Raw genomic sequence first — 25,199 nt, 5'->3', positions numbered from 1 at the left:
AAATTTTCACCAATAATTGTTTGGTGAAAATTGGCCATTCTATCTCGGGGATTTCCGAGCAAAATTTTTTGAGTGAAACTCACCATCACCCCACGAATCTGGGGTGGTATGCATTTCTGATGGCTAATGACTATACGGAGTGACAGAGTGCAAGAACTGGTGGGATAACGCTCATTTCCTCCAAACCGCCGTTAAAAAAATCCCGGAAGATGCCACGCAAGCACAAGAGTGGCGCGCCCCCATTGAACTTCGCGCGCTTCGGGATGCTGTTTCCTACGACGAGTTCTATTGGAGCGCGCCACCCTTGTGCATCTTCCGGGACGTTTTTTACGGCAGTTAAGAAGAAATAAGCGTTATCCCACCCGTTTCTGCAATCTACGATCCAAATGTAATCTAATCTAGTCACTAGCCATCAGAAACTCATACCACCACAGGTTCGTCGGATGATGCCTTTAAACACACCACCCTCACTAAATGGCTTTACTGCACAAAGCACAAACAATATTTATCAAGTGTTCAGTAAATCAAATAGTGCACCACGCAAAGTATGTATATTTAGCAAGTGTTACAAAAAAATTTAACTTGTTGAGGTTCTTTTGGGAATGTGTCAGGTGGACACTAATTTTCCCTAGTCCGCTTAATCCACAATCCGACCTTGCAGTACGCTCAAAATAAAATAACTATGATTGAATTCAGCACTCTAGGTGAATATTTAGTAAAACGGGTGACTAGTCCAATAAAAGTATAGTGTTTCCCACTCCCAAACCTGAAGGGGTTTCCAAATGCAAAGTCTACATCTTCGCAACATTAAACATAGCGAAAATCAACGGCTTACTTCAAATGTGAACTGAATGGCTGGATTATGTTTGCATATGCAGAACCTATGACGAGCCACTCCTTCATTTAAAAAAAAACATCATGGGGCTAATGCCAGGCGACGTCAATTTCTTGCTAAAATGCTAGCAGAGTCTTCGGTCTTCTGATGCCCGTAATCATACTACCAGATAATACATACACGTAAAGCAATGCTCAGAATGAAAAGTAACATCCGTGCGATGGTTGTGGTCTGATCACACTAAATCCAAATCAATGCGCAGCTACAGTAATTGAACAACATGCTGCCCAAAAGAACCCATGCGAAGAGAACTTGCGAAATGTTCTGAACTTCTCGCACCTGGGCACTGGAATCAAGTGAAAAGACTGGAAAAGACTGTAGTTGGATCGTGCCAAAGCGGTCCCCAATCGACGTGGTTGCCACGAACTTGCTGAACTGTTGCCACTACTTCGTGACTCATATATTAACATCCACTGATGTGGATTTTATTATTTGAAATTTGAATTGATGTTTTAAAGAAAGTAATATTTGAAAGATTCTTTTCGGAAGTTACTAAGAGTGGGGTCTTCAAGTTAATCTGCATAAGCATATTGCAGGGTCAGAAGTTACGCGCAAGAAAGTGTTGTGAGGAAAAGTAGGGAATAGTGTGTTCTGTCAAATGTCCGAGCAGTTGGAATTTAAAAAAAAGAGTTTTTAATCGAACTGGTCTACTGTGTCTCTTTGGCTACACTGCAGAATTGACAGAAATACTGAGAATGGTGGAAAACGAAGAAAAACGATATACCAAATGACTAGAAAAAAAGTGCAACTTCTTATATCATAACGTGAAGTAAAAACAGTATTCTTATTTCTTCCTTGACTTTCTCCTATCCCAAAATAGACTTGAAATACTCTAAAGTAGAGACTGCTACAAAACATGCAACTATCATCGTCGACGACTGGTTCCATCTTCAAAGAATACACCTCCATCGAGTGCACAGTACTTGGGGCAAATTCCACGTTCACCAGGGGTACCTGGCGCACCCGACTCTCCTGGCAAACCTGGGTTTCCTGGTGCTCCTGGCGCACCATCGGGACCTGGAGGTCCCTTGGGTCCGGCTGGTCCTATAAACTGATGTACTTTACTAGAGTCTCGATGGAAATGTTAAAGTGTTTACCAGCTCCTTCTTGAGATCCCGCCATGCCATCAGGTCCCGGAGGTCCCATGGGCCCCGGTAGTCCCGGTGGTCCGGGCGGCCCGGCTTCTGTTACTCCAGTTGCAGACTCTCCGGGTGGTCCAGCAGATCCAGGAGCCCCTGGATTTCCTGGTGGCCCTGGAGGCCCTTTCGGTCCAGGTGGTCCTGCTTGTCCTGCCCCTCCAGCGCGCCCAGGTGCTCCAGACTGACCAGGCATACCTTGTGGCCCGGGAGGTCCTTGTGGTCCGGGAGGTCCTTGTGGACAAGGTTGGCATGGTGGTGGTGTAATCGGTTCACATGGTTGCACTGGCGGTCTTCCAGGTGCTCCAGGCATTCCTGGTGAGCCTGGCAAACCTGGACGGCCTGGTCTACCAGGTGGGCCTTGTGGCCCGGCGGGTCCTGGAGCACAGCACTCATCGCATGGATTTGTTTCGGCTTGGCGAGTGGTTCTGTTTGATGTTGGCACGTTTTTTATAGTTGTCACCCCACTCCAAATTTTTCCCACAGATCCCTGAAATGATTTGATGAAATGATGAAAAACTATTTTCAATGCTACTTACAGTGAATCGGCCACTTTGGGAGTCACTTAGATGCAAAAATTTCGGGTTTGTCCTCTGCAAACTCTGATAGAGGAATAAATAAATAAATATATACACATTACTTAAATCCGATTCCACATAGTACAGTGTTGGTTTGATGTTTAACGAATTATTAGGAGGAAAAAGTGAAGTTGAGAAATAAGGCGTGAGCGATTTTTTCTAAGTGTAAAATGCAAAAAAAAATAGGAATTGCTTTCAAAATGTTGCCTGTGGTTCGATGGAGAATTTCTCGCTTTACAAGAAGATTGTGTATGGCTTATATATATATATATATATATATATATATATATATATATATATATATATATATATATATATATATATCACTGATACTAGTTTTACAGTCGAGTTTTCTAAAATATCAATATTAAACATATATGTAGACATTTCGTAAGTAATTGTCCTATCGAGACATGGATATAAATTAAAAATACTGAGTAAGCATGCATATAAATTAAGTTTTATATTGAAGACAACCTTAAACAGGCCGAGACACAGAACAGAAAAGCTAATTAAAAACAAGTTTAAAAAAGAGATATCGTTAGCATGTGGCCTGAAAATATCTTAGGTATTTCCGTTAGTTACGATAACGGAGAGTGCGGTATATACTTATAAGAATACGATGTTCCTATATGCATTGACTCTTTGAATTTCTTTGACTGGACACACACCGAGTCGGGTTATTGTTTTTTTTTTTACTTTTGGGATTCAGATGGAATCCCATTACTATCCGCCCATTCATTTAGGAAGGCCAATAATCCCTACTAAAAGTAGGGATTACCTGAAAATGGCATGGGGGGTTAGTTTTGACTGACCCTAGTATTAGTCGTTCCGGAATAAAGCAAGGAGTGCCAACCCCTAGTAGCAAACTTGCTATACGATAGGATCGTGGCAGCTATGCAGAAAGGAGCATTTTCGTGACATTTTCTGCGATGAGTTCCGAGAGGGGTTGCTGCGTTTGAATGCTTCATGCCATCTAGATTCTCTTTGAGACGAACAGAAAGAGGTCGCCCTGTTTCACCAATGTATTATTCGTCGCATTTTTCACGAAATTAAGTAAACTACACCAGAGGAAACTACACCACACCATAACTCAGACTACAAAGAAAAAACTGTAAACTACACCATAACTCCAGCATTTCCAAATGTTTATATAAAAATAAAGCTATTGTCTATGAGTATGGACTAACAGATAAAATTGAGTTTGTTAGCAAATTTGTTAGTGATATAATCAATGGGCGAAAACAGTGCAAGTGATAATTGCAGGTTGTGTTGAATTGTTCGAGCCCTTAGTACCAACCGGTTATTCATCCCCATATGGTTGTTCTACTAGTACTAATTTTTCTTCTGGAAAAAATCACAGACTTATTACATCCATTAACCACATAATTCATTTAGTACACAGAGACTGCATTCCCGGACCTTACTCTTTTCAAGTGTACGAGTTTATACGTACGTGGTTTATACAATCAATAATTAGAAACCTACGCACTCTCCTTTGGTCTTGTACGGCAGTTAACGTGCTCAAATGATAATTTTCAAAATCTTTGGTTTAGCTGTGTGACTGAGTATCAATGATAATGGGAATGATAAAATACGATTTGGGCTCTTTCTTTCAATTCCTTTTGTTCTTACTTGTTCTATTCTCATTTTTGTATCAATATTCTGTATCAATACTTGTTTGATTTTTTTACTGTTGATTTTTTTCGGATTATCCTCCCTCCCGTACTGAGTAGCCTCAAAGGATGGCTGATCTAAGGGAGATCGTTTAGTTAGAGGTGAATCGGTGGACACCCTTTCAATTTTAGCCTCTATCCTTTTTCTTAATGACGTTTTAGACAGAGGTGCATTTTTCTTCGTCCTGTGATACTTGGGTTGACCGGTGTGATCCGTTTTCGAATCAAATTTGAAAAGCGAATGGTGTCGAAAATGCTCCATTTTTTCTTTCTGACAGTCTGATTTAATATCTAGGAAATTAAGAATCAATAAATTTAAAGACAGCGTTGCACGAGTTAAAGACAGCACAGCACGTAGTGAGGGAATACGCGGTTAAAGCTAAAGGTAGGGTTATAGACCGTGGGATATAGGGTGGTTAGGCTTATCTCTAATTAATTGTCGCAAAAAATGGCGTGGAGACCACTTTAGTTCCTACGAGATGCGTTAGAACGCTTCTCTATAATAGGGCCAAAACAACATGAAGCACGCACGCAACTGCGTACGCGGCTTCTCTCGAGGCCCTTCGGTGGAGCGTAGAGGCTAGGAGTGTGGTGAAACACTTGCTGGCACCACCCATCGATTGGGAAGTAATACAAAACTTTTTTGGACCTATACTATATACACATGTCCGGGATTGACTGCTGCACCATTTTATACAATTAAATTTAACAATCATGGCAGTCTTGCCATTGATGCAGTTTGCAACGGACCCACTTCGGTTCCAACTGCTGCCTTCACCGCACCGTTCCGAGCGCGTACGCAAATGCACCGCAACTACACTCGTGATTCATGTCGTTTTGAACTGACTGTATGTACGTCGCAGTCCTCTCAGCATCCTATTCATTAGTTTCACTTGAAAAGGCTTATGAGTAGACATCACTGATCTTTGACCACTCTCTGGTGGATGCGGCGCGTGGCAGGTTGCAACTCGTCGTAAAATATGCCGATGAGTTTGCGACGACTGGGAAAACATGAGCAACATCACCCAGGATCATGCAATCTACAACCCGCGGTTTTCCTCATTGTGTCAGTTTCGTGGTATGCTGCCTTTAAAACATCAGAATAATATCATCTTATATGGTGAGAAATTTTCTTCTGAATGACTTATAAAGTTTCGAAGACACTTTTTTTATTTTTATGCACATTTCTCATTTCGAAAGAAAAAGCTTACAACCTATTCTTCACCCTAATTGTTTGAAATGGTAAGAATCTTTTTTCCATCACCGTAGTTTTTAATAGTTCCTTCAATGAGTAAACTCATCAGCTGTTCACCTGCAAGCATTAGTCAAGTTTACATTACACTCTGAACGTTGGAAACGAAACAAAGCATTTCTTATTTACCCCTTCGACGTTTTTTAATTTAGGCACTAGTGGTTGTCCTCAACATTAGAAATCTCTAAGCTTTCCCACCTTGCAGAAGTTGATTTCCGTATACGTTGATCTCTTCACATGATGTATGTAATTATAGACCATAGGTAGAGTTATACAGACGGAGAGTCCAGCCACCACTGAGAAAGCTACGGCAGAGTAGGCGACGAAGCGATACGCAGCAAGTCTATTTCCGGAATCGCACTCCATTTTGCAGGTTAAGTACTGTTGTCAGCAAGCTTCCACTTTTATACAGCTTAGCTCAAGCGGCCGAAACGCCTACTCTTTGATTTTTTCTGAAGGTTCTTTGTGTTTTTCCAAAGTGGAGCTTGGCTGGTTGACGGCGTCATTGGTCACAGTTAATCGCATTACCTCATGTGACATCTGCAACCTTTGCTTTAAAAAAAATGGTTTCATGTTTCTCTTCATAAATGAAATTCCTAGCGAAGAAAGCGAAGCAATCAAAGAAATCTTGTCTTAGCAGCACAGGCATTAGCACATTGGAACCTTCTGGAGAAGTTCACATGTTGAAAACAAATTGTTATTGTTACTTAAAGTTTACAGGGTTTACCCAATTCGTGGTTTTAAGTATTGTATTGAAGTTTGATGTTTTGAAGGAGACAAAATGTCACCAATTTTTATGCGACTCTTTATCGGCAAGGCATGCTGTTGGTTCAATATTTTCAGCATGGGCTTCAATTAACTTTCCTCTTCAAAATAATGCATCGGGTCAATTCTCTTCTTTAATTCACAACGATTTAAAAAAATAAACATTTACAAGTTTGCGTGCTGCACCACTCTCTACGAAAAGGTACAATGGGAACAAAATAAGCAATTCTGACACTGACTAGCCTTTCTATCTTTTAAGTACCTATTATAAAAGTAACATATTCACGAGTAAGTCTTGCATGATTGCTAAATTTCATTGTATAAAATGGTGCAGTTGTCAATCCCGGACATTTGCGTATAGGTCCAAAAAAGTTTTGTATTACTTCCCAATCGCTTGATTGCATTAACCCCTGTATTAATTTGCATGAACTAGAACCTCACACTCATTCAGACATTTCTAATATTTTACCATTTCTGCTCTACCTGTTTTACAGTAATAGACTGATTAACTTACCCGACGACAGAAATTCTTTACACACATAGAATGGACTATTGAAACTACATGTTAGAGGGAGGGAACCACGAGACTTGCATAAGCAAGTAATATGTAGTAGCACATTTTTGTGAGTGCCATCCTTGATGACACCGCATCACGAAACTGACGATATTAGGATCTTCCCACGAATAGGTAGAGATAGTAGTGCAATTTTCGAGTGTAAATGTGAATTTCCCTTTGCAATCCAGAAGAACGAGCGTGAAATAGCCCAATGTGACGCCGTCCCCCCAACGATGCAACGCGGCAGAACACATGCAACTCCACCGTACTTCTGTTCCCGCTGTCTAATATAGCTGAATTAAAGGCAGCATACCACGAATCTCAGGTGGTGCGGACTTCAGGATTGTTCGTCTACGAGATCGTAGATTATTGATACAAGCAACATTGCTTCATCTCAGTTATTCTCACTGAAATTTATTCATTTGTCGCCTAAGCAGTGGTAATCCATCGTGCAGGCACTGGAAAAGAGCAGTATCTCTTCAAATACTGTATCATCGATGTCGTTAGTTTATTCAAGAAAAGAAACAGTCTCCTTAGACAGATGTTTTTTGCCTGTCTTTTTCGAAGGTTTGCTGTTCCGTAGTCATGCTCGTGTTTCATTCTGTCCATTTTCGAAGGGTAAAAGATTTCGCAGGTTTACATAACATAATGTTTCCGCCACAGCGTACTCACTTACTTAGAACCGAAAACAAGACATATGAAATTTGCTAATAATAATAATAATAATAATAATAATAATAATAATAATAATAATAATAATAATAATAATAATAATAATAATAATAATAATAATAATAATAATAATAATAATAATAATAATAATAATAATAATAATAATAATAATAATAATAATAATAATAATAATAATAATAATAATAATAATAATAATAATAATAATAATAATAATAATAATAATAATAATAATAATAATAATAATAATAATAATAATAATAATAATAATAATAATAATAATAATAATAATAATAATAATAATAATAATAATAATAATAATAATAATAATAATAATAATAATAATAATAATAATAATAATAATAATAATAATAATAATAATAATAATAATAATAATAATAATAATAATAATAATAATAATAATAATAATAATAATAATAATAATAATAATAATAATAATAATAATAATAATAATAATAATAATAATAATAATAATAATAATAATAATAATAATAATAATAATAATAATAATAATAATAATAATAATAATAATAATAATAATAATAATAATAATAATAATAATAATAATAATAATAATAATAATAATAATAATAATAATAATAATAATAATAATAATAATAATAATAATAATAATAATAATAATAATAATAATAATAATAATAATAATAATAATAATAATAATAATAATAATAATAATAATAATAATAATAATAATAATAATAATAATAATAATAATAATAATAATAATAATAATAATAATAATAATAATAATAATAATAATAATAATAATAATAATAATAATAATAATAATAATAATAATAATAATAATAATAATAATAATAATAATAATAATAATAATAATAATAATAATAATAATAATAATAATAATAATAATAATAATAATAATAATAATAATAATAATAATAATAATAATAATAATAATAATAATAATAATAATAATAATAATAATAATAATAATAATAATAATAATAATAATAATAATAATAATAATAATAATAATAATAATAATAATAATAATAATAATAATAATAATAATAATAATAATAATAATAATAATAATAATAATAATAATAATAATAATAATAATAATAATAATAATAATAATAATAATAATAATAATAATAATAATAATAATAATAATAATAATAATAATAATAATAATAATAATAATAATAATAATAATAATAATAATAATAATAATAATAATAATAATAATAATAATAATAATAATAATATGCTTCTCTTCCCGCTCTATATAAAATATCTAAGTGATAAATTCTTCTGAAACTGATCTTCGCTCATTCCATTCTCAAATTTTGTTTCTTAGTTTACATTAGTCTCTATTTCTTCTCCTCGTGCTAAGAAACCTTTGAGAAGCAAAGTTGGTAGCTTCAAAATACAGCAAGGACTGCCGTAAAGTAAGCACCACTTCTTTTACAATAGAATCCTTTCAGCGTGAAAAAAAAACCCGTTGATGTTGGAGCTAATGTGCTACGCTCACCTCAAACGCTGCTTTGGACTCACAGAGACATTCCATGTCAACTAAATATGAAACTATTCCGCCAGTTCGCTGTGTTCACGTGCAACCAGGGTGTGGTTGACATGACGTTTCCAGACAAGAAAAGAACAGTTGGGTGGGGCTAATTTGCAGTACCCTTGGAAAACACATCTCTGTCCCGCCGTAGCGCTGTGGGGAAATAAACATATTATAAGTTTGAAAACCACAAGAACTTGTTGCTGGATTTCTCCCACACGGCTAGATTGTACTGCACTTCCACTTATTTGATTTAACTGACATATTCACTATTTTCAAGGGCGGGTGTGGTGTAGCGGTTTGAGGTTCCGCTTCCTGCACGATCGATCGGAGGTTCGAATCCGCCCTAGTGCTCACCAAGCCTTTCATCCCTCCGGGGTCGATAAATTGGTGCCAGACTTGTCTGGGAGGATAAAAACACAGACTTGACACATCGACTAGCCACCGCAAGTCATTGTATAGGCCAGTTACACATCCGTGAACCTCAAGCGATTCTGAATTGAAGTGAACGTGGGGGCGCATCCCAAGCGGATTGATTAACGCCAGAAACTTTATCCTTTAACTTTATTCACTATTTTCAGCCCAGGTACCTACGAACTGTTCAATCAAACCATAAGAAATATGTACAACCATTTTTACATAGAGTTCTGAATGTGAGTGAGAGAAGCGTACCCGCCGTGATGCTCTTCCTCTGCATGAAATCCACTCCCTTTCGCTCTGCCGTGCTCGAACCGAACGAGCACAAGTTAGTTGTAGTTGTAGTTGCTTATAGCTTTTTTAGGCTTTGCACTCAAAAATACCGAGAATGATTCTTCATAGATTTTATACATGCTCTAAAATCTCGAGTCCATAAACATGGGACATGCTGCGTTATGACAACTTATTCGTTGAATTAGTGGGTTAGTGTTATCCTCTGATGCGGACAGCCGCATTTTTGCCGAGTAATGTCCTCCTTAAACACAGCTCTGCCCAAACTTTTCAATCTAGAGCTCGCACAGAATCCATCCATTCGCCGCTGTTCCATAGCGTGCGAGACTTCCTCCCCCGCGTAAACTGCCCATAGACATCAAGTGATCGAGTACCTTCAGATCAATAGAACAGTACAGCGTAACGAAACAGGGTGTTTTCTCCAGAAATTCCATGCTTCCTCTAGGCATTTGACATACTTAGATTGGGTTTTGGCGGTGCGCTGGATTTCACAACATTTTTGTAACTTCTGCCATATAACTGTTCACGTTGGATTGCAATGTAAATTACCTATTCCTATGTAAATTATATCACCTATATCTACTCAATCGGTCACCCGTGCCAGCAATCAAACGATTCTCAGCGCGAATTGATGTTTCGTCATTTCAAACGATGGTAGAAAGGCTCTCTGTCCTGGCGAAACGTACCTCTGCGTCTCAGCAGGAAAAAGAGAGATCTATTTGGTGATACACAGTATGAGAACGATGTTCGCTCACCTCGACTCATACCACATAACCATGTTAGGCAATCGATTCTTCTTTCCACTCCATGTAATCACCACTGTCGATGGGAATGTAACTATACATGCGTTCGTCGATGTGTTTCTTCTCGGGTGATTAACTATCTTGTTGAAGACTCGAAAGAGTGTAAATATGTTAATGAATTAAAAATATCCAAAATGTCATCAGTTAACAGACTACCACAATTATTCAAGCACGCCATCCTGTCGTTGCCATTTCACTAGTAAACCCGATAATGGTTCACAGCAGCTGTTCGAGGCTTTTCCAATTCACCTTAAATGTAGTCACAAAAATCATATTAAAAACTGTTATACTGTTATAAAAACGACTTAGTTCTTCTTTTCTTTGAATGCATTACCCATTCGATTTGAGACTCAAAGTCGAGGTTATCCAGGAATGGACACGACATCAGTATGATATAGATGCATTCATCCTCCAGATGTTTGTAAATATTTGCAATCTAAATTTACTAACTTTTGAAGGGCGGCGGCAGTACTATATTTCACTGTTTCTGCACAGTCGATAGTTCGATACCGCCAGTAGTGGGCCAAGTGTTTCATACCTCCGACGCCGATAGATTAATACCAATTTTGTTAGGCGGAATAAGGATGCAGACTCCATGATCTACTCGGGATTACTGAATAGGCCGCAGAAGCGGCTGTAAACATTTTGACATCCGAGAGGGATTGATCGAAGTTGCACTTTGTCTTTTAATCAATATAGCTACAAATACTTTTAATCTGTCTTCTCTGCGCAGAACACGCAGCTGTTCATTCATAACATTCATATCTTATTTTCTACTTTGTGTGTGGTTTTACAAATTACTTTTCTCAGCAAAGCATAGTCTAGAATTATATGCCATCATTAATATAGGAAACTACCAAAACAGTTCACACCCTACAGAAATAGCTAACACCTAGAGAGCATCTTGTTGAAGTGGACATTTTGAGGAGAAATCTGTCAAGGAGTCAACGTCCTAACATAAGGAGTTATTTTACTACTTTATGGATCCGTTAGCTAAAACGCAATGCTCAGAAAAGTTTTTGATATTGGCTTCTTCCACTTTCCAATAATATTTGTAACGAAATTTCTAAGAGCGAGAACATCCCTACAAATATAGAAACCAAATGCCTCAAAAACCCGAGGTACGTCTTTTTACTAGGCGAAGTAACCATTTAAACACTTATTAACGAAATAAATAAAAGGGGAATAACGAAATTTGGGCGGGTATAGCGCTGTCGGTAAGATGTCTGGTCGCAACTCCACGATCGAAACAGCACTATTAACAGCCGAACACTTCATCCTTCCGGGATTGATAAATTGATGCGAGACCTGTCTTAGAGGCTACAAATACTCGATAGACTCGATACAGAGGTGATACAGATACGAAGGCGTTTAAAAGCAGACTGATGCGCTAAAGACCTTTTATCAACGAAATAAGGCAGCATAGAACTTCTTTTAAATTTTGCTGTTATAAAAGGATTCATCAGCGGATAATGCTAATGTCATCCGGGTGACGTCACTTCACTTTGCTTTGGGAAATTGCCAAGCAGACCGTTCGCAGCGTCCTGCTAAAGCCGGTTAAAAACCGCGCTGGAGCAGCGCGAGCTCGTGCGACTACACTCGTACTTCATGTCGCTTTGATCCGACTAAAATGTTGGCAACTGTGCGTTTTTTCATTCCGCAAAGAAACGCAACGTAATCTCCTTTTTTCCGAATCGAAGTATACCAAGTATAGAATGTCGATTTCTAGTCCTGACGTAGAGGGTAAGGATCAGTGCCACTTTGGCATAGTCTACGTTCATACGTGTAACGGAGAATGTCATCGGTGTGATCGTATTTGAGATTTTGACGTATCTTAAATCACTGTAGAGAAGATTGGGAAAGTATGAGTGAATATTCGTGGAAAAATCAAAATGTCACCTGCAAATCGCTTTTAGAACACAGTTTGTATGGGCTCCTTTTACAACTTCAAAACATATATATGTTTGATGCCCTACTGTACGAGCTTTGAACGACCTCCAAAATTTGGATCGCTTAATGCAGTTTTTGACACTTATATATTCTGTATAGTACCCCCTTGCAGTCAGCGTCTTCAAAATTTTTTCTTTTAAGATCTTCTTGCGCAGCACCAACTATAGTCGGATCAGAACGACATGTGAAGCTCGGAGCAGCTAAGTAGGTTAGCTGTTAGGATCGAGTGATGACCCTTGCTAGCAGCACTCACCGTTGCAGGTCGTGATGGAACTTCCTCGATCCTGACTACTAGCTCCACCACGATGCTCTGAGCGCAGCCACTTACGCAACAATATCGAGTTTCATGTTTTTTTTTTGGCCCGAAAACACCTAAAGCATGCACGTCTCATTTTACGATTTTGCGGCACGTTTTCCAGGATTCAATTATTTGAAAAAGAACAGCTTTCCCACATTAAGTGATTCTTGCTACAACAAGGAGTTAGTGTGCTTTATTTTACCAGATATTCCAGATTTTGGATGTCGATTCTCTAATATGTTGCTGTGAATGGTCTTGTCGTTCATTATTAAGAAACACATCCTAAACTTCTTGTTATTCCAAACGCAGGATTTCCAGCACTCAAAGGACTATCTCACAAAAAAACACCAAAAACTCACAAATTCCTTCGCTTCTTCAAAATGTTATTTAATATGGGGTTTTTCGAAACTACGTACAAATTGGAAGACATCTACTCCTTCAATGTAAAAATCAGTCCCCATATAACTCCCACGTCTTTGAATCCAGTAAGATTGAGTTAGATAATAATACATAATACAACATCGACAATAAGGATGTACATTATGCCCAAAGCAATTATTGTTTAAATATTCTCACAAAGTCATATTACACCAAAATTATCAAATAAACAAAATGATAAGACATGTCTACGTCATGTAGTTTTTCTCGCAGGAATTAACCTTCATTCCAAGTATGGATACATAGTTTTCACAATGCTATGAAACGTGATCTGAAAGGAGTCAATTTTCGCAATTCATAACCAATCTTCCTAAGCAGCACTTATCGTTTTTATGGTTTTCTAGCCATGCGTATCGCGAATTTCCTGTAAACCTCATAGATTGTTATGTCTACCAAAAACCTCCAACTCATCTGTGCGCTGCGGAGAGTGAATCAAAGAAAAGATGGCAAGCTAGTCAGATAGTTAGCAAAAAAATGTTACAATAAAGGATGCATCCACTAAAACTTGGAATAGATCGAGGAAGAAAATCTCACGAAACTGCATTGACACATACAAACTCTTCTAACACGATTCCTAAGTGTACTTAACACATAATCGATATTATGACATATTTTGTATATAACGACTTGCAGATAAAAAATGTTTCTGCACATATCATGATAATATTGCATAGTACTTGGTGACCACGACTGTGACATCATGTCACAGCTTTAATCACTAAAAATGCTTTTCTTCTCCGAAAGTGCTGTAAATCTGAACAGCGACCATGGTAAAGCTTCTCAGAAATATTTCAGAATGGAAACTAAGTACAGTGGCGTTCTGTTAGGTTAAAGCGTTACTTTCCCGGTGACGTGAGAGTTGATCGTTTCTCGGCAAGAACACAGCCATAGACAATGTAATGCTCTACGCTGACACAACATATTCGAGACTGAGTGCATCAACGAAATGTCACTGTGTTATAATAGCATACGAAATAAGCATTCTTTAAGACTTGAAGAACTTGGCACGTTTTTGAACTACTTAGACCACTCAGCTTGAAACATGCTTTTTCCCTCTACCTGGCTCCAGTCGAAGAAGCAGTGCACTCATCCGTAGGAAGAACACATTCGAGGTCGACTACACATAAATAAAAACCGAATAGAAAAGGATGTTTCATATGAGCAGTGGCGATGGCTTTTATGGAACAATAATTCTCATCTTTGAAAACAACAATCGTCGTTTAACCAGAGCAAGATTTCTCATGTTTGTAGGGCGTGCACTTTGGCTTAAAAGGGCGGATCATCACGCAACGCTGATTTCGTGTGTAAGATGTTGAGGTCTCCAAAAAAGACGATTCTCCAAGGCAATCCTTACAGAAGTGTATCTGTACTAGGACGGGTAACATCATACTGCGCTCTTTCACACCTGTGATGTGAATTGCAGTCTAGCCAAGCTTGGTGTGTTCTCTAAAACGCATGATAATGCACATGCTATATCACAAAGAATTCGTCGACTGATAGCTTGTTCCGTACAGCAAGTCTAAACCAGACTTTAGTGAGTTCTAGAGGCATGATTTTGATAACTAAACACCGTTGCTCATTAGAGCTTCCTCTAAGCACTCAAAAGGTGAGTAGTTTCTTTGGCTCTGAGTAAAAGTTCACATGCGTGTACGCGTAAGTAGCAACTGGTGATTATCGACCGAACACTGCCATGCCGCGAATCCAGACGGATAATAACCAGTCGGGCTGATAATTGCAGAGCAAATAGAGCATTTTTTAGAGGTCTAACATGTTTCAACGAATTTGTGCAAAGTGGTTCAGTTTATCCTTTATAGAAAGGATGAAGGATAAAGTTACTGGCGTATCACTCCACTTGGGATCCATCAACGTGTTTTACTGCAATTCGTAATCGTTGAGGTTTTGGAACGCGTGTTGGCCTATACAATGATTTTCGCGGGCTAGCCGATAATCTAGTCAGTGTTTTTATCCTCCCACACAGGTCTGGTACCAATTTATCGATTTCGAGCCATCGACTGTGTAGCATCAACGGACATCTAACCGACTGCGCCACACCCACCCATTCTTCTTTGCAAAGTGTTCACAAAATGAGTACAAATTGCTTTCAACAAACAAATGAACCTGCCATTATCGAGAAACACGGAAATAGGTGCCAGAGGGCATTACATAACATTTACAAGAAGAGATTAACTATTCATTCCTTACTTTCATTGAAACCGTGCATTTTCTGTGAATCATAAGCTTTCTTGCTGCAACCTCCAAGAAGAAAAACGGATCAAAATACCTACTTCGACGAATATTCAACACCATTTAACTTCTTACCAAACCTTTCATTTCAAATATCTGTTTTGTTTTTCTTGTTTACGTTCAGTCGTTTTCATTTCGTTGCTGAACGCTATGTTAACCAGCACTTAAGACATACTAAGAAGATTCTTACTGACTACTGCACATTGTCGACACAGGTTCCACCGAATGTGGGCGTCTTGAAGTGCTGACTCTACCCGAAAGACGTAAGGTATTCCAAGGTCAAGGGAGTGCAAACGTGATGCGCACTGACAACACCTAATGCAGCAATTCAAACGTCGTTTATTGAGCAAAAAATAACAAGTCAAATGTTTCACAACAAATGAACTTTGCGCATTCGACAGTAAGCCCACTTTTGTAGATGTAAAATTAACAGCCAGTTATTATGAGCATGTTTCCACGCGTGTGTGAATGCCATTGTAGTTTGTATCGAAACAATAAATAAACAATTAGAAGCACTGTCACTGCTTTTTCGAAGTTGCAGTTTAGCCGGTTAAAATCACTTCCAAGCACTTTGCAGGGCTTTGATTCCTTGCAAAATGCAGTTGCGCGTAGTACACATATGTCAATATTATACTTATGTACGCACACAGTTGAAGAGTGGCACGGTACAGTACAGTATAGTGCAGTCCAATATAATAAAATACACTACAGTTCCGTATAGAACGGTAGTATGCTCTACTATAATCCGCAGTAGTACAATCATACACTATACTATAATCTATTTATTATTAGTATAATATAGTATATGTACACATCTGATATGAAATGTAATCGATAAAACTAAACTGTTTTTGGAAGGAAGTGTTCTCTTGCCACATCGCATTAAACACTTACAAGCACATATATTTATTTCTCAGTGGCGCTATATTTATTTATTTATTTATTTATTCTACGCTACTGCGTACTATTCATAGATCAAAGAAAGTAGGATAGGCCATTTGAAATTTACCTGCGAGAGTTTCATTCAAAATTCCAAATATTCCAGATGCGTTAACCATTTCGAAAACATTGATGCATTTGATGATTACTATATGATTACTGTATCCCTAAGATTTTATTCCTAAGCCCCATAAAAACTAGTTTATAAAACTTCCTTTTATACCGATTTCGAAAATAGTACTCATTTTGCATAAAATCATTCATAATCTCCACAGATTTCATTGAATTTCCAGTTTTCCTTGAAGGCGAAATGAAGCCTCACTTTTAGCGAACTTATGATCGGTTACAATGACGGTACACAAAATTTGCAAAACTTACTGATAGTGACTTTCAAATGTTCACTAAAAAGAGATGGAGACCAGAAGTTCCTGATCAAGCATATGATGGGCCACTGCATGGGGCAGTATCAACTGTTGGGTACGTTTTCCCTCCGAGCACAGACTTTCATCTAACAACCCTAATCATCACATTTAAATCGAGGCATGCGCAAATCAGCTGCTTAACGATTAACGATCACTTCATATGTCCAACATGAAGATCCCTGAAGGACTCCAACAGGATAAAACGGGTAAAACAACTCATTCCAGGTCCTTAGCGGCAAAGAAATTAGCAACGAACAATGGGAATTGGTGCAAAAGAAGCCTCAGAATCCGTAGATGTTCCCAACCTTCTTCACTTGAACAAAACTTCACAGAATTGAACGCTACCTGCTTCAATGGAAATAGGCCGAGAGAACGGTTTCGGGGACAGTGATTGCGATGAACATCGCTGGAGAGCGGAGAAAAGCAAATATTGAGAGAAGCAAGATGGAGATTTTTCCACTATAAAAAAAGGTTTTGCACACTGCCCATTTTCAATTAAAAGAGTTTTGCTTTTGCATATCACTAAAATCGAATGACAAATGAGAAAAATGGAGCATTTTGGACATCCTCTGATTTTCGCTTTTATTCGAGGTGTGGAGACGGCCAAAGTAGCTCACCAGAATTGTGCTATGTATGCAGAACATCGGTAAATTAATAAAAACCTTAAAAAAGGAGCAAAGAACATATATATATAGTACATAATATGTTATGCATTATATAATATATTTTACATTTAATACATAATATATATTATATGTTATATAATATTATATATATGTATATATATATACATATATATAATATTATATAACATAGTATGAAGTTCTGAAAAATCTAATAAGAGATGGCTGGAGGACTATGTAATAGGAGGAACAATGTTGGAGAACATACCGTTGATTGGTTGAAGGTTCCTTTAATTTTTGAGTTTTTTTTTTTTTTTTTAACTGGAGGAACACCAGCTTATTCTCACTACATAACAATTGGTCGGCCGGTGTGTAATCAGTTTTCGAAGTCAAGATTCCCTTTCCTGAAGAAAAAAAAACAACTATTTCAATTACTGGTTTTCATCCGTACACGACATCAATCTCAGCTTCAGCGACTTCATCATTTCAGTTTAATTCAAAAAAGTACCTGTCATGTGCCTTTAGTCCACTTGACACTCCTTTTAATGATCAAAGAAAGCAATCAAAGCCAGAATCAATTATCAATAACTAATCAAACAACCATTAACCAATTGGAATCAATAAAACTTCAAAAATTGCAGTACTGCCATTTTGCAGAACGAGGAATTCGCTACCAAGTGGAATACATCATTTCGACAATAAATTTTATCTCTATATAAACTTTTAATTATGTCAAAAACGGTCATGAATCACTCTACATTCTAGATTTCGATAGCACAAGGTTGTAACTGTGTGTTATGACAATTTAGCCCAACTTCAGATTTCCAGTCTTTGTCGACTTCACAGCATACGGGTGAGGGAAGTAAGAAATCGAGCGCTCATCACCGAATGACATGGAGATAATGCATGGTCGTAGAAAATAACACAGCAATTATGACATTTCTGCAGTTCTTCATGGAAGTTAAGCACTTTTGTTTTGAAATAAAACGTGAAATGTAAAGCGGGAAGTATATGGAAGTATGAAGCTGCGGTTAATTTTAAAATGAAGAGACATACACTCAGAGTACTTACCTATAACTAACCTTAACACACCATGTTCTAATCTCATCGCATTTCACCGAGTACAATTATTCCAGTCTTGCGGTCACCAGCCTTATGTTGACAGCAACTCTCGCACCTCCTCTACCTAGTACCCGCTAACTCTGCGCCCTGCAGCGCTTAGCAGCCGCTCAGCACAGACACGATAAAGAAGGACGAGAGCTATGAGATAAACTAAGGTGGTGAACTACTTGTGAATCAGCTTCACTAGAGATTAACTGAACATACCAATACAAGTATTGTAATTCTTGAGAAGGAATAAGCCATTATTAGCGCTACTGAAGCAGGATTAAAACATAAAAAATAAGGATAGGCGCATCAGTAATTAAACAAAAACAAAGGAAATGAAAAATAAAACACGTGCGGAGGGAAAGCTGCTGTAGCCTTCCACATTGTCAGAAGGAACTTTGAAGATGTTTGATTTCTAGAAATACCACTGTGTACGCTCGTTTTTAAAGCGTGTTTATAACCTTGCTGTATCATCCATTTTCTTCCGCTATGTTTGCAACGACTCTTATTCTGACTTACTGAAGAGAGCAACATTAATTGATAAAAGAGTGGTTCCTTGATACCTGAAGAATATTTTCACCATTACATTTCCTTACGATAAAAAAATCAAACTTGTGTAGAAGTATGCGAATAATACACATGGATTTGCATGGCATTTGAGTATGAACATAGAGTTACATCATTTTTTGGATCCTTTTCATCTTTTTTGGAAGAAACATTTTTAATTTTGAACACTGATGCCAGTTGTCGTGTTAATGATCTCATATGCGCCGTCCTCACTAATTTCCTTTTTCGCCGAAAGAATCAGCTTCGAAAATCGAGGACTCAAAATATGTACAATTTTAATTGATGAAGTACTTCCAAAAATAAACATCGAGACCAAGACGGTGAATGATTCTTGAATCAGAGACAAACATGTGATTAGTAGCATTCATCCGACAAAACTTGCGGGAATAATCGAATATTCATGTTTGGAAAACAATGTCAAGGGGAAATTTGTCTCACTAAGCAATAGACAATTGGAGGAAAGCATGTGGTGCTTATATGTTGTTCCCGGCAGCCGACCTTTGTATTCCCATGGCGAGCACTGTCTGTCAGTGCTCTGGGAGGGACATATGAATGCACAATCATAACCATGTAAGGAAACCATTCTTTTCATCCGTAACAATGAGCGGCGTTTTGTTTGCTGCTAAACAATAAACGTGGTTGGTTAGCATGGCATGGTTAGCATTTTATGAAACCCATTCCATGTAGATTAACGGTTACGAATATTTCTGCACCGTAAAGTGTCAAGAGCAAAAGATTTGGACTAATCGTACGTTTCTCCTATGGCTGCGTAGATTCACCAATGTACTGCTTACAACGCTCTTTCAGACTGACATGCATAGTTGACTGCATAAATTCTACGTTATCCTTTAAGCTTCTCAACAGAAAGTTTTTGCAGGTCACAGTAAGATTTTTCTTCATTTTCTCGGCTTTTTTCCATTCCGACCCGTAGGAAACGGTTATGCTTACTGAAATAATGAATTTGTAGGTCAACCTTTCAACCCTGCGAGGGAACACTACTTAACATTGTTATAACAAATTTACTTCAACATTTTAAAAATCACAGCAACTGAGGAAGGTTTTTCCTTTCTATGAAACAGTCTGGAAATACGTATTTTCGCTAAGTGAAAACTAACTACATTTAGAAGTGCGAAAGTTCGACCTTCCTTGAATATTGACATAGAGATTGCAACTTGTCGATAGTCAAATTTAAGCAACAGCCACGATTGTTAACAAACTTTTTTACGGCTAATGTTTCGGCGTTGTCGCGTTCGTCAGAGCCTCGAAAGTAAGAACATTTGCAATATATCCTCTCAAATGCCTCATCCAGGACAATTCATCATCCCCTAAAATGCTACATCCAAAATCGAAACCAAAAGAGCCTAATTCGTTTTGCCTACCTCAGTAGCCGCGTTGCCGTGATTTTAGCGGATATCCGCGTGGTGCAAGCGCTCCGGTAATACTAATTAGGATGCGACCCGCATATGACTCCGTAGATCAAAACCGGCAAAGGTCTTGATACAGAGCCAGCTCGTTGGTCACGGCTAAGCACTCCATAACTACATTTAGTTATATTATAACTTACAACTATTAGCTAACTTATATTTACTTGATTTCAACCTTTTTTCTTTTCTTGCCTATGCGTGAATGAAACGTGAACATGTGTATATTTCACATTTTTATTATGCACTTGAATTTATGTTTCATTTTGTTTGTCGTTTCTTTAGAAGCTTTTATCGTACAATTAATCACCCAAGATCCATGTCCTTTTGACCTTTGACTACCTGTGGGAATTCGCGCCGAACGAACAATTTTCCAGCCTATACTTAGTAGTAAATGGTAATTCCCGTCGTGAAATTTCTTCTTTTATCCAACTACTTGCGACTTTTTAGAATAGTTTTCTGTACATTTCATTTTTGGACATTATATACATATATACGCTTCACGTACTGCAGAATAAATGATTATGATTCAAGAATGGGAAGAGGAATTAGTTTATGGAGCGGCCACCTTCTTGTAACAGGAACGACAATACCTAGGAGGTAGAACAAGAAAAAGGTGTGTTATCGTTTACAATACATTACGAAACGCAGTACAACACGGGAGAAACAAAAAAAAAGTTGTTGTATAATATTTTGTGGTGTGCTTATATGGAAGCTTAAGATGTTTTACAAAGTGCTGATCGAAAAAGAAGCGTTTACAGTTTATTTCAGTATCAGTTTCCGTTTTTCAGAAATAGTTTAATATTCCAGCAAACTACCTCTCTACTCTACTACCACGCAACCGCAATCAACCTGCGGAAAGAAATAATGGTTGCAGAGCGAAATGTGGCGTTTTAGGTGGGTGAGACGACTGAGACTGCAAACTGAGTAAAAACCACAAAGAGAGTCATATAAAAGGCGGTCGTGGCGGCGCAGCATTTCAGAGCGCCACTCACATACACCATCCAACGGCATGAACCTGGAGCATCGTATTAAGGCCTACCGGTTCGTCACTTATTCCGCTGTAACCTTTTCGGTGGTAGCCGTCATCTCTGTGTGCACTACGTTACCAATGGTTTACAACTATGTGCACCATGTGAAGCGACAAATGCATAATGAGGTGAACTTTTGCAAGGTGGGGCATCACTTTTTTTTGTAACATCACTGCAACTTATATCCTTGTACGCATGTATGTATCCATTACTATTTAGGACTCTGCTCGCGACATATGGACAGAAGTTGGACAGCTCAAGACCGCTTCACAACAGTTGAACAGGACGACGCGTCAGGCCGGCTACGGTAACTGCCAGGCATGCTGCACAGGCGGGCAAGCAGGACCACCAGGAATGCCAGGAAACCCAGGGAGACCCGGAAATCCGGGAGCACCAGGAATTCCTGGAAATCCTGGACGACCTCCAGTCCAACCCTGCGATCCAATTCCGATCCCACCGTGTAAGCCCTGCCCACAAGGAAGACCAGGACCGCCAGGCCCTATCGGTCCACCAGGGGAACCTGGAGCTTCTGGAAACCCAGGTGCCCCCGGAAACGATGCAATGCCAGGACCACCTGGACCAAAAGGGCCCCCTGGACCTCCAGGAAAAGCAGGAGCGCCAGGTAACCCTGGTCAGCCTGGAGCGAACGCACCGTCCGAACCTCTTGTTCCTGGACCTCCCGGACCACCTGGACCTCCTGGACCTCAAGGACCACCCGGACCAAGTGGAGCTCCAGGACACCCTGGTGCACCAGGTTTGTTTTGATTTTTATCTCCTGCGCTTTCGGATATGAATTTATGCGATACTTAGGGTAGCAGAGAATAATATTAAAGAAATGAAACTGGTCTGATAAATTTTGCGAAAAATCTTAGCATCTAACAACATTACTCTGTAAAAAGAAATTTAATTTCTCCTAAATAAACAGAAAGTATCCCAGAAGTGATGCTGATTTTTTTTCTACATCTGCGTTAAGCAGCTGGAAAACGTTAACTCCTTTTACTGCGGTCTCTGAGCGGATAGAAGTTTGACGCTAAACAGACGGAAGATCAGCTATAAATGAATAACTCATTGTAGTTTTGTTACCACTAACCTAAACCTATTGCAAAGTTTTCCCTGAGACAGTTCTGCAACCTTGAAAGATCTGAAAGAAGTATTATAAGTTGTATTCAGTCTTCACCGCATGTAATTCAAATTGATGAGAACGCACAAAAATGTTTCTAAGAATTATTTATCTATTCTATTCTCTCGATGTTAACAATTTTTTCTCTAAATTGTCTTTTCAGGGGCACCTGGCGAGAAAGGCCCACGAGGACAAGACGGACATCCAGGAGCTCCTGGAAATGCTGGACGTCCTGGACAACCTGGTCAGCCTGGAACGCCGGGGGAGCGTGGTGTCTGCCCAAAGTACTGTTCTATAGATGGAGGTGTATTCTTCGAGGATGGAACACGCCGCTGAACGTCACCTCTCAAAAACTCGCCACACAACACGATTGCAAAGCAATTTCTTGCTACATGGCAATGAATCTAGATTCACTGGAACTTATTACAGCAAAAACATTACTGCACAAAAGACAAATGAGAATACAGTGTTAAAACACGAAACGTGAGAATGAAGCCCGAGAAAAAGGTTTAGCGTAGAAAGATGTTGTCATCATTAAACGAGGTCCAATTTGAAAAAAAAAGTAAAATCACGAGAGATGAGTAGAGTATTACAGTACAGCATTATATATTACATTAGTAGTATTACATGTGCAGCACAATCGGAATTTCAATCTTCTAAAGAAAAAGATAAAGTTTCGTGCTCTGTTCGGGAACGTTTTTGCACATAAGATCACTCTTCTCCAGAAATGAAATTTTTGTTTCATAGCATTCTAGTGATTTTATGTCAAAAATAAAACTGGACACAAGCGTTCAAATATAGCTGTTTTCTGCAATTTCTGCAAAGACGGAGCGTCCAATGATGTGTCCAACTGACCATATCATACTATGTAGTACAAATACTTGAACACATTTCCATTGTCAGGGGATCATCAAAAAAGCATACTTCAACAGCAAACCGCAAGCTCCGTTGCAACCGAAATCGTCTTCAGAGATGAGCAGCAACTTCCGGATTCCACAGTCTACAACCCCATCTCCAGCTTCTTTCGCAGATTTTCTAGCCACGTCAAATTGACCTTAAAGGCAGCATACCACCTCAGACTTCAGACTCAAGCTGTGCAGGATTATCACACCGCGGAGTGTAGGGCAGTAGTTGCGGTATGTTGCCTTTAAGGTCAATTTGTATTTGACAGTTGTATTCCAACTGTGTTCTCCAATACCTTGAGCGTGTTATGCTCAAGCTGTGCAGGAGTCCAAATTGGAAATCATATGTACCCACCGAACTTCGGCGCCCTCGAGTATATGGCATGGATTATCACACCGCGGAGTGTAGGGCAGTAATTGCGGCGCGCAGTCGTGGCCTTTGGATTGAATGTCCATCGGCCGCAAAAGCCACAAGCAAAAAAGAGATTATTTCCTCCCTATTGAGATCATTTCGAGATTACTAGATTACTGCAACTGTTTTTTCTGCATTCTTTCTCTCTCCTAGCGCATACTTAAATTATTCACTTCTTCCTTAACTGCAGTAGCTGGCTAAAGTCTTCAAAAAAAAAGGCTTCAAATTCGTTCTTTATTAAGTTGTAGTGTGGGCACCTGAACAAATCTTTTTGCAAGGTAATGAAAAGATAATTAAACTGATACACGAATGCATCACGGAATGTTGGCTGTTGTCATTTTCCGAACTTATTTGTTTAACGACAGAATAAACGAGAACAGAGTGATGAGAAGGATTTGTACATGACAATAAAGGAAAACCAAAAGCTGCTTCGCTTCTTTATTTCTTCGATCTTGCTCTGAAAGATGGAAGCAAAAGTACTCGAGAGGACATTTTGGAAATGAAATCACGTCGACTTTTCATCTCACGCCGAATTACGTGCTCGTACGTACGTGCTTTGTGTCCTCTGGCCGATAATTGGAATAGGTCGCAACAAGGTCAACATCGCTACCATAACATTACGAACTCCAAGTTTAAAGGGAACTTTGTAATCAATAGACAATTTTTATTTTAAGTTTGATGTGTAATAGCTCACAATTTGGCATAAACTCTCGTTGAGTTTGAAATTATCAACATTTCATAGCTCTATTTTTATCTCATAATTTATTTTTAGAAATAACTGCACATTTGCAATTCTTGAGTCTCATCTAATCTCTTGAATTCCATGTGTTTGCATTATGGAAAGAAACATTTATTTCATCTTGTAGACACTTTGTGAGATTGGAAATTAGGTCAACATTTTTTATGGCGGCGTCTTCCTTCATGATTACATGCCTGATCTTCCATTTACATTTGATCGCAAATATAACAGTATGAGACTAACGGAAATAGTGACATAGGGTAGTCCATAAATGTGGAGTCGAGAATAAATTAGAGGGATTTCAATGGAAACTGAATTCCATCTAAAATGAAGCTATTTGAAGTTATTTGA

At 38.0% G+C, this 25,199-nt stretch overlaps 3 protein-coding genes across 5 annotated transcripts; 1 reads left to right on the top strand and 2 right to left on the bottom strand.

Moving 5' to 3' along the window:
• Positions 1-1,760: 1,760 nt before the first annotated feature.
• RB195_003779 (uncharacterized protein) lies at positions 1,761-5,903 on the bottom strand (the record flags this gene model as incomplete). Its single annotated transcript, XM_064201574.1, has 3 exons — positions 1,761-1,939; positions 1,993-2,521; positions 5,736-5,903. 3 exons carry the CDS (start codon positions 5,901-5,903, stop codon positions 1,761-1,763), a joined length of 876 nt encoding a protein of 291 aa, XP_064057455.1.
• A 1,627-nt stretch (positions 5,904-7,530) lies between these two features.
• On the bottom strand, positions 7,531-9,127 carry RB195_003778 (uncharacterized protein; the record flags this gene model as incomplete). The annotated part of the gene is made up of 2 exons (XM_064201573.1): positions 7,531-8,841; positions 9,092-9,127. 2 exons carry the CDS (start codon positions 9,125-9,127, stop codon positions 7,531-7,533), a joined length of 1,347 nt encoding a protein of 448 aa, XP_064057454.1.
• Positions 9,128-17,770: 8,643 nt separating this feature from the next.
• RB195_003777 (uncharacterized protein) lies at positions 17,771-23,131 on the top strand (the record flags this gene model as incomplete). 3 transcript variants are annotated; one of them, XM_064201572.1, is made up of 4 exons in its annotated part: positions 17,771-17,833; positions 21,242-21,260; positions 21,455-21,541; positions 21,602-21,660. In XM_064201572.1, the coding sequence occupies 4 exons, from the start codon at positions 17,771-17,773 to the stop codon at positions 21,658-21,660; spliced, it is 228 nt and encodes a 75-aa protein (XP_064057453.1). The 3 variants fall into 3 exon arrangements, with proteins under 3 accessions (XP_064057453.1, XP_013300610.1, XP_064057452.1); XM_013445156.2 differs by lacking the exons at positions 17,771-17,833; positions 21,242-21,260; positions 21,455-21,541 and adding exons at positions 21,895-22,429; positions 22,959-23,131 and having other exon boundaries at positions 21,657-21,818; XM_064201571.1 differs by lacking the exons at positions 17,771-17,833; positions 21,242-21,260; positions 21,455-21,541; positions 21,602-21,660 and adding exons at positions 21,756-21,818; positions 21,895-22,429; positions 22,959-23,131.
• Positions 23,132-25,199: the final 2,068 nt, after the last annotated feature.

This window comes from Necator americanus, chromosome IV (assembly GCF_031761385.1).
Source record: "Necator americanus strain Aroian chromosome IV, whole genome shotgun sequence".
Classification (NCBI taxonomy): domain Eukaryota; kingdom Metazoa; phylum Nematoda; class Chromadorea; order Rhabditida; family Ancylostomatidae; genus Necator; species Necator americanus.
The sequence above is the reverse complement of the archived record's forward strand: the minus strand, read 5'-3'. Positions and strand labels throughout refer to the sequence as shown.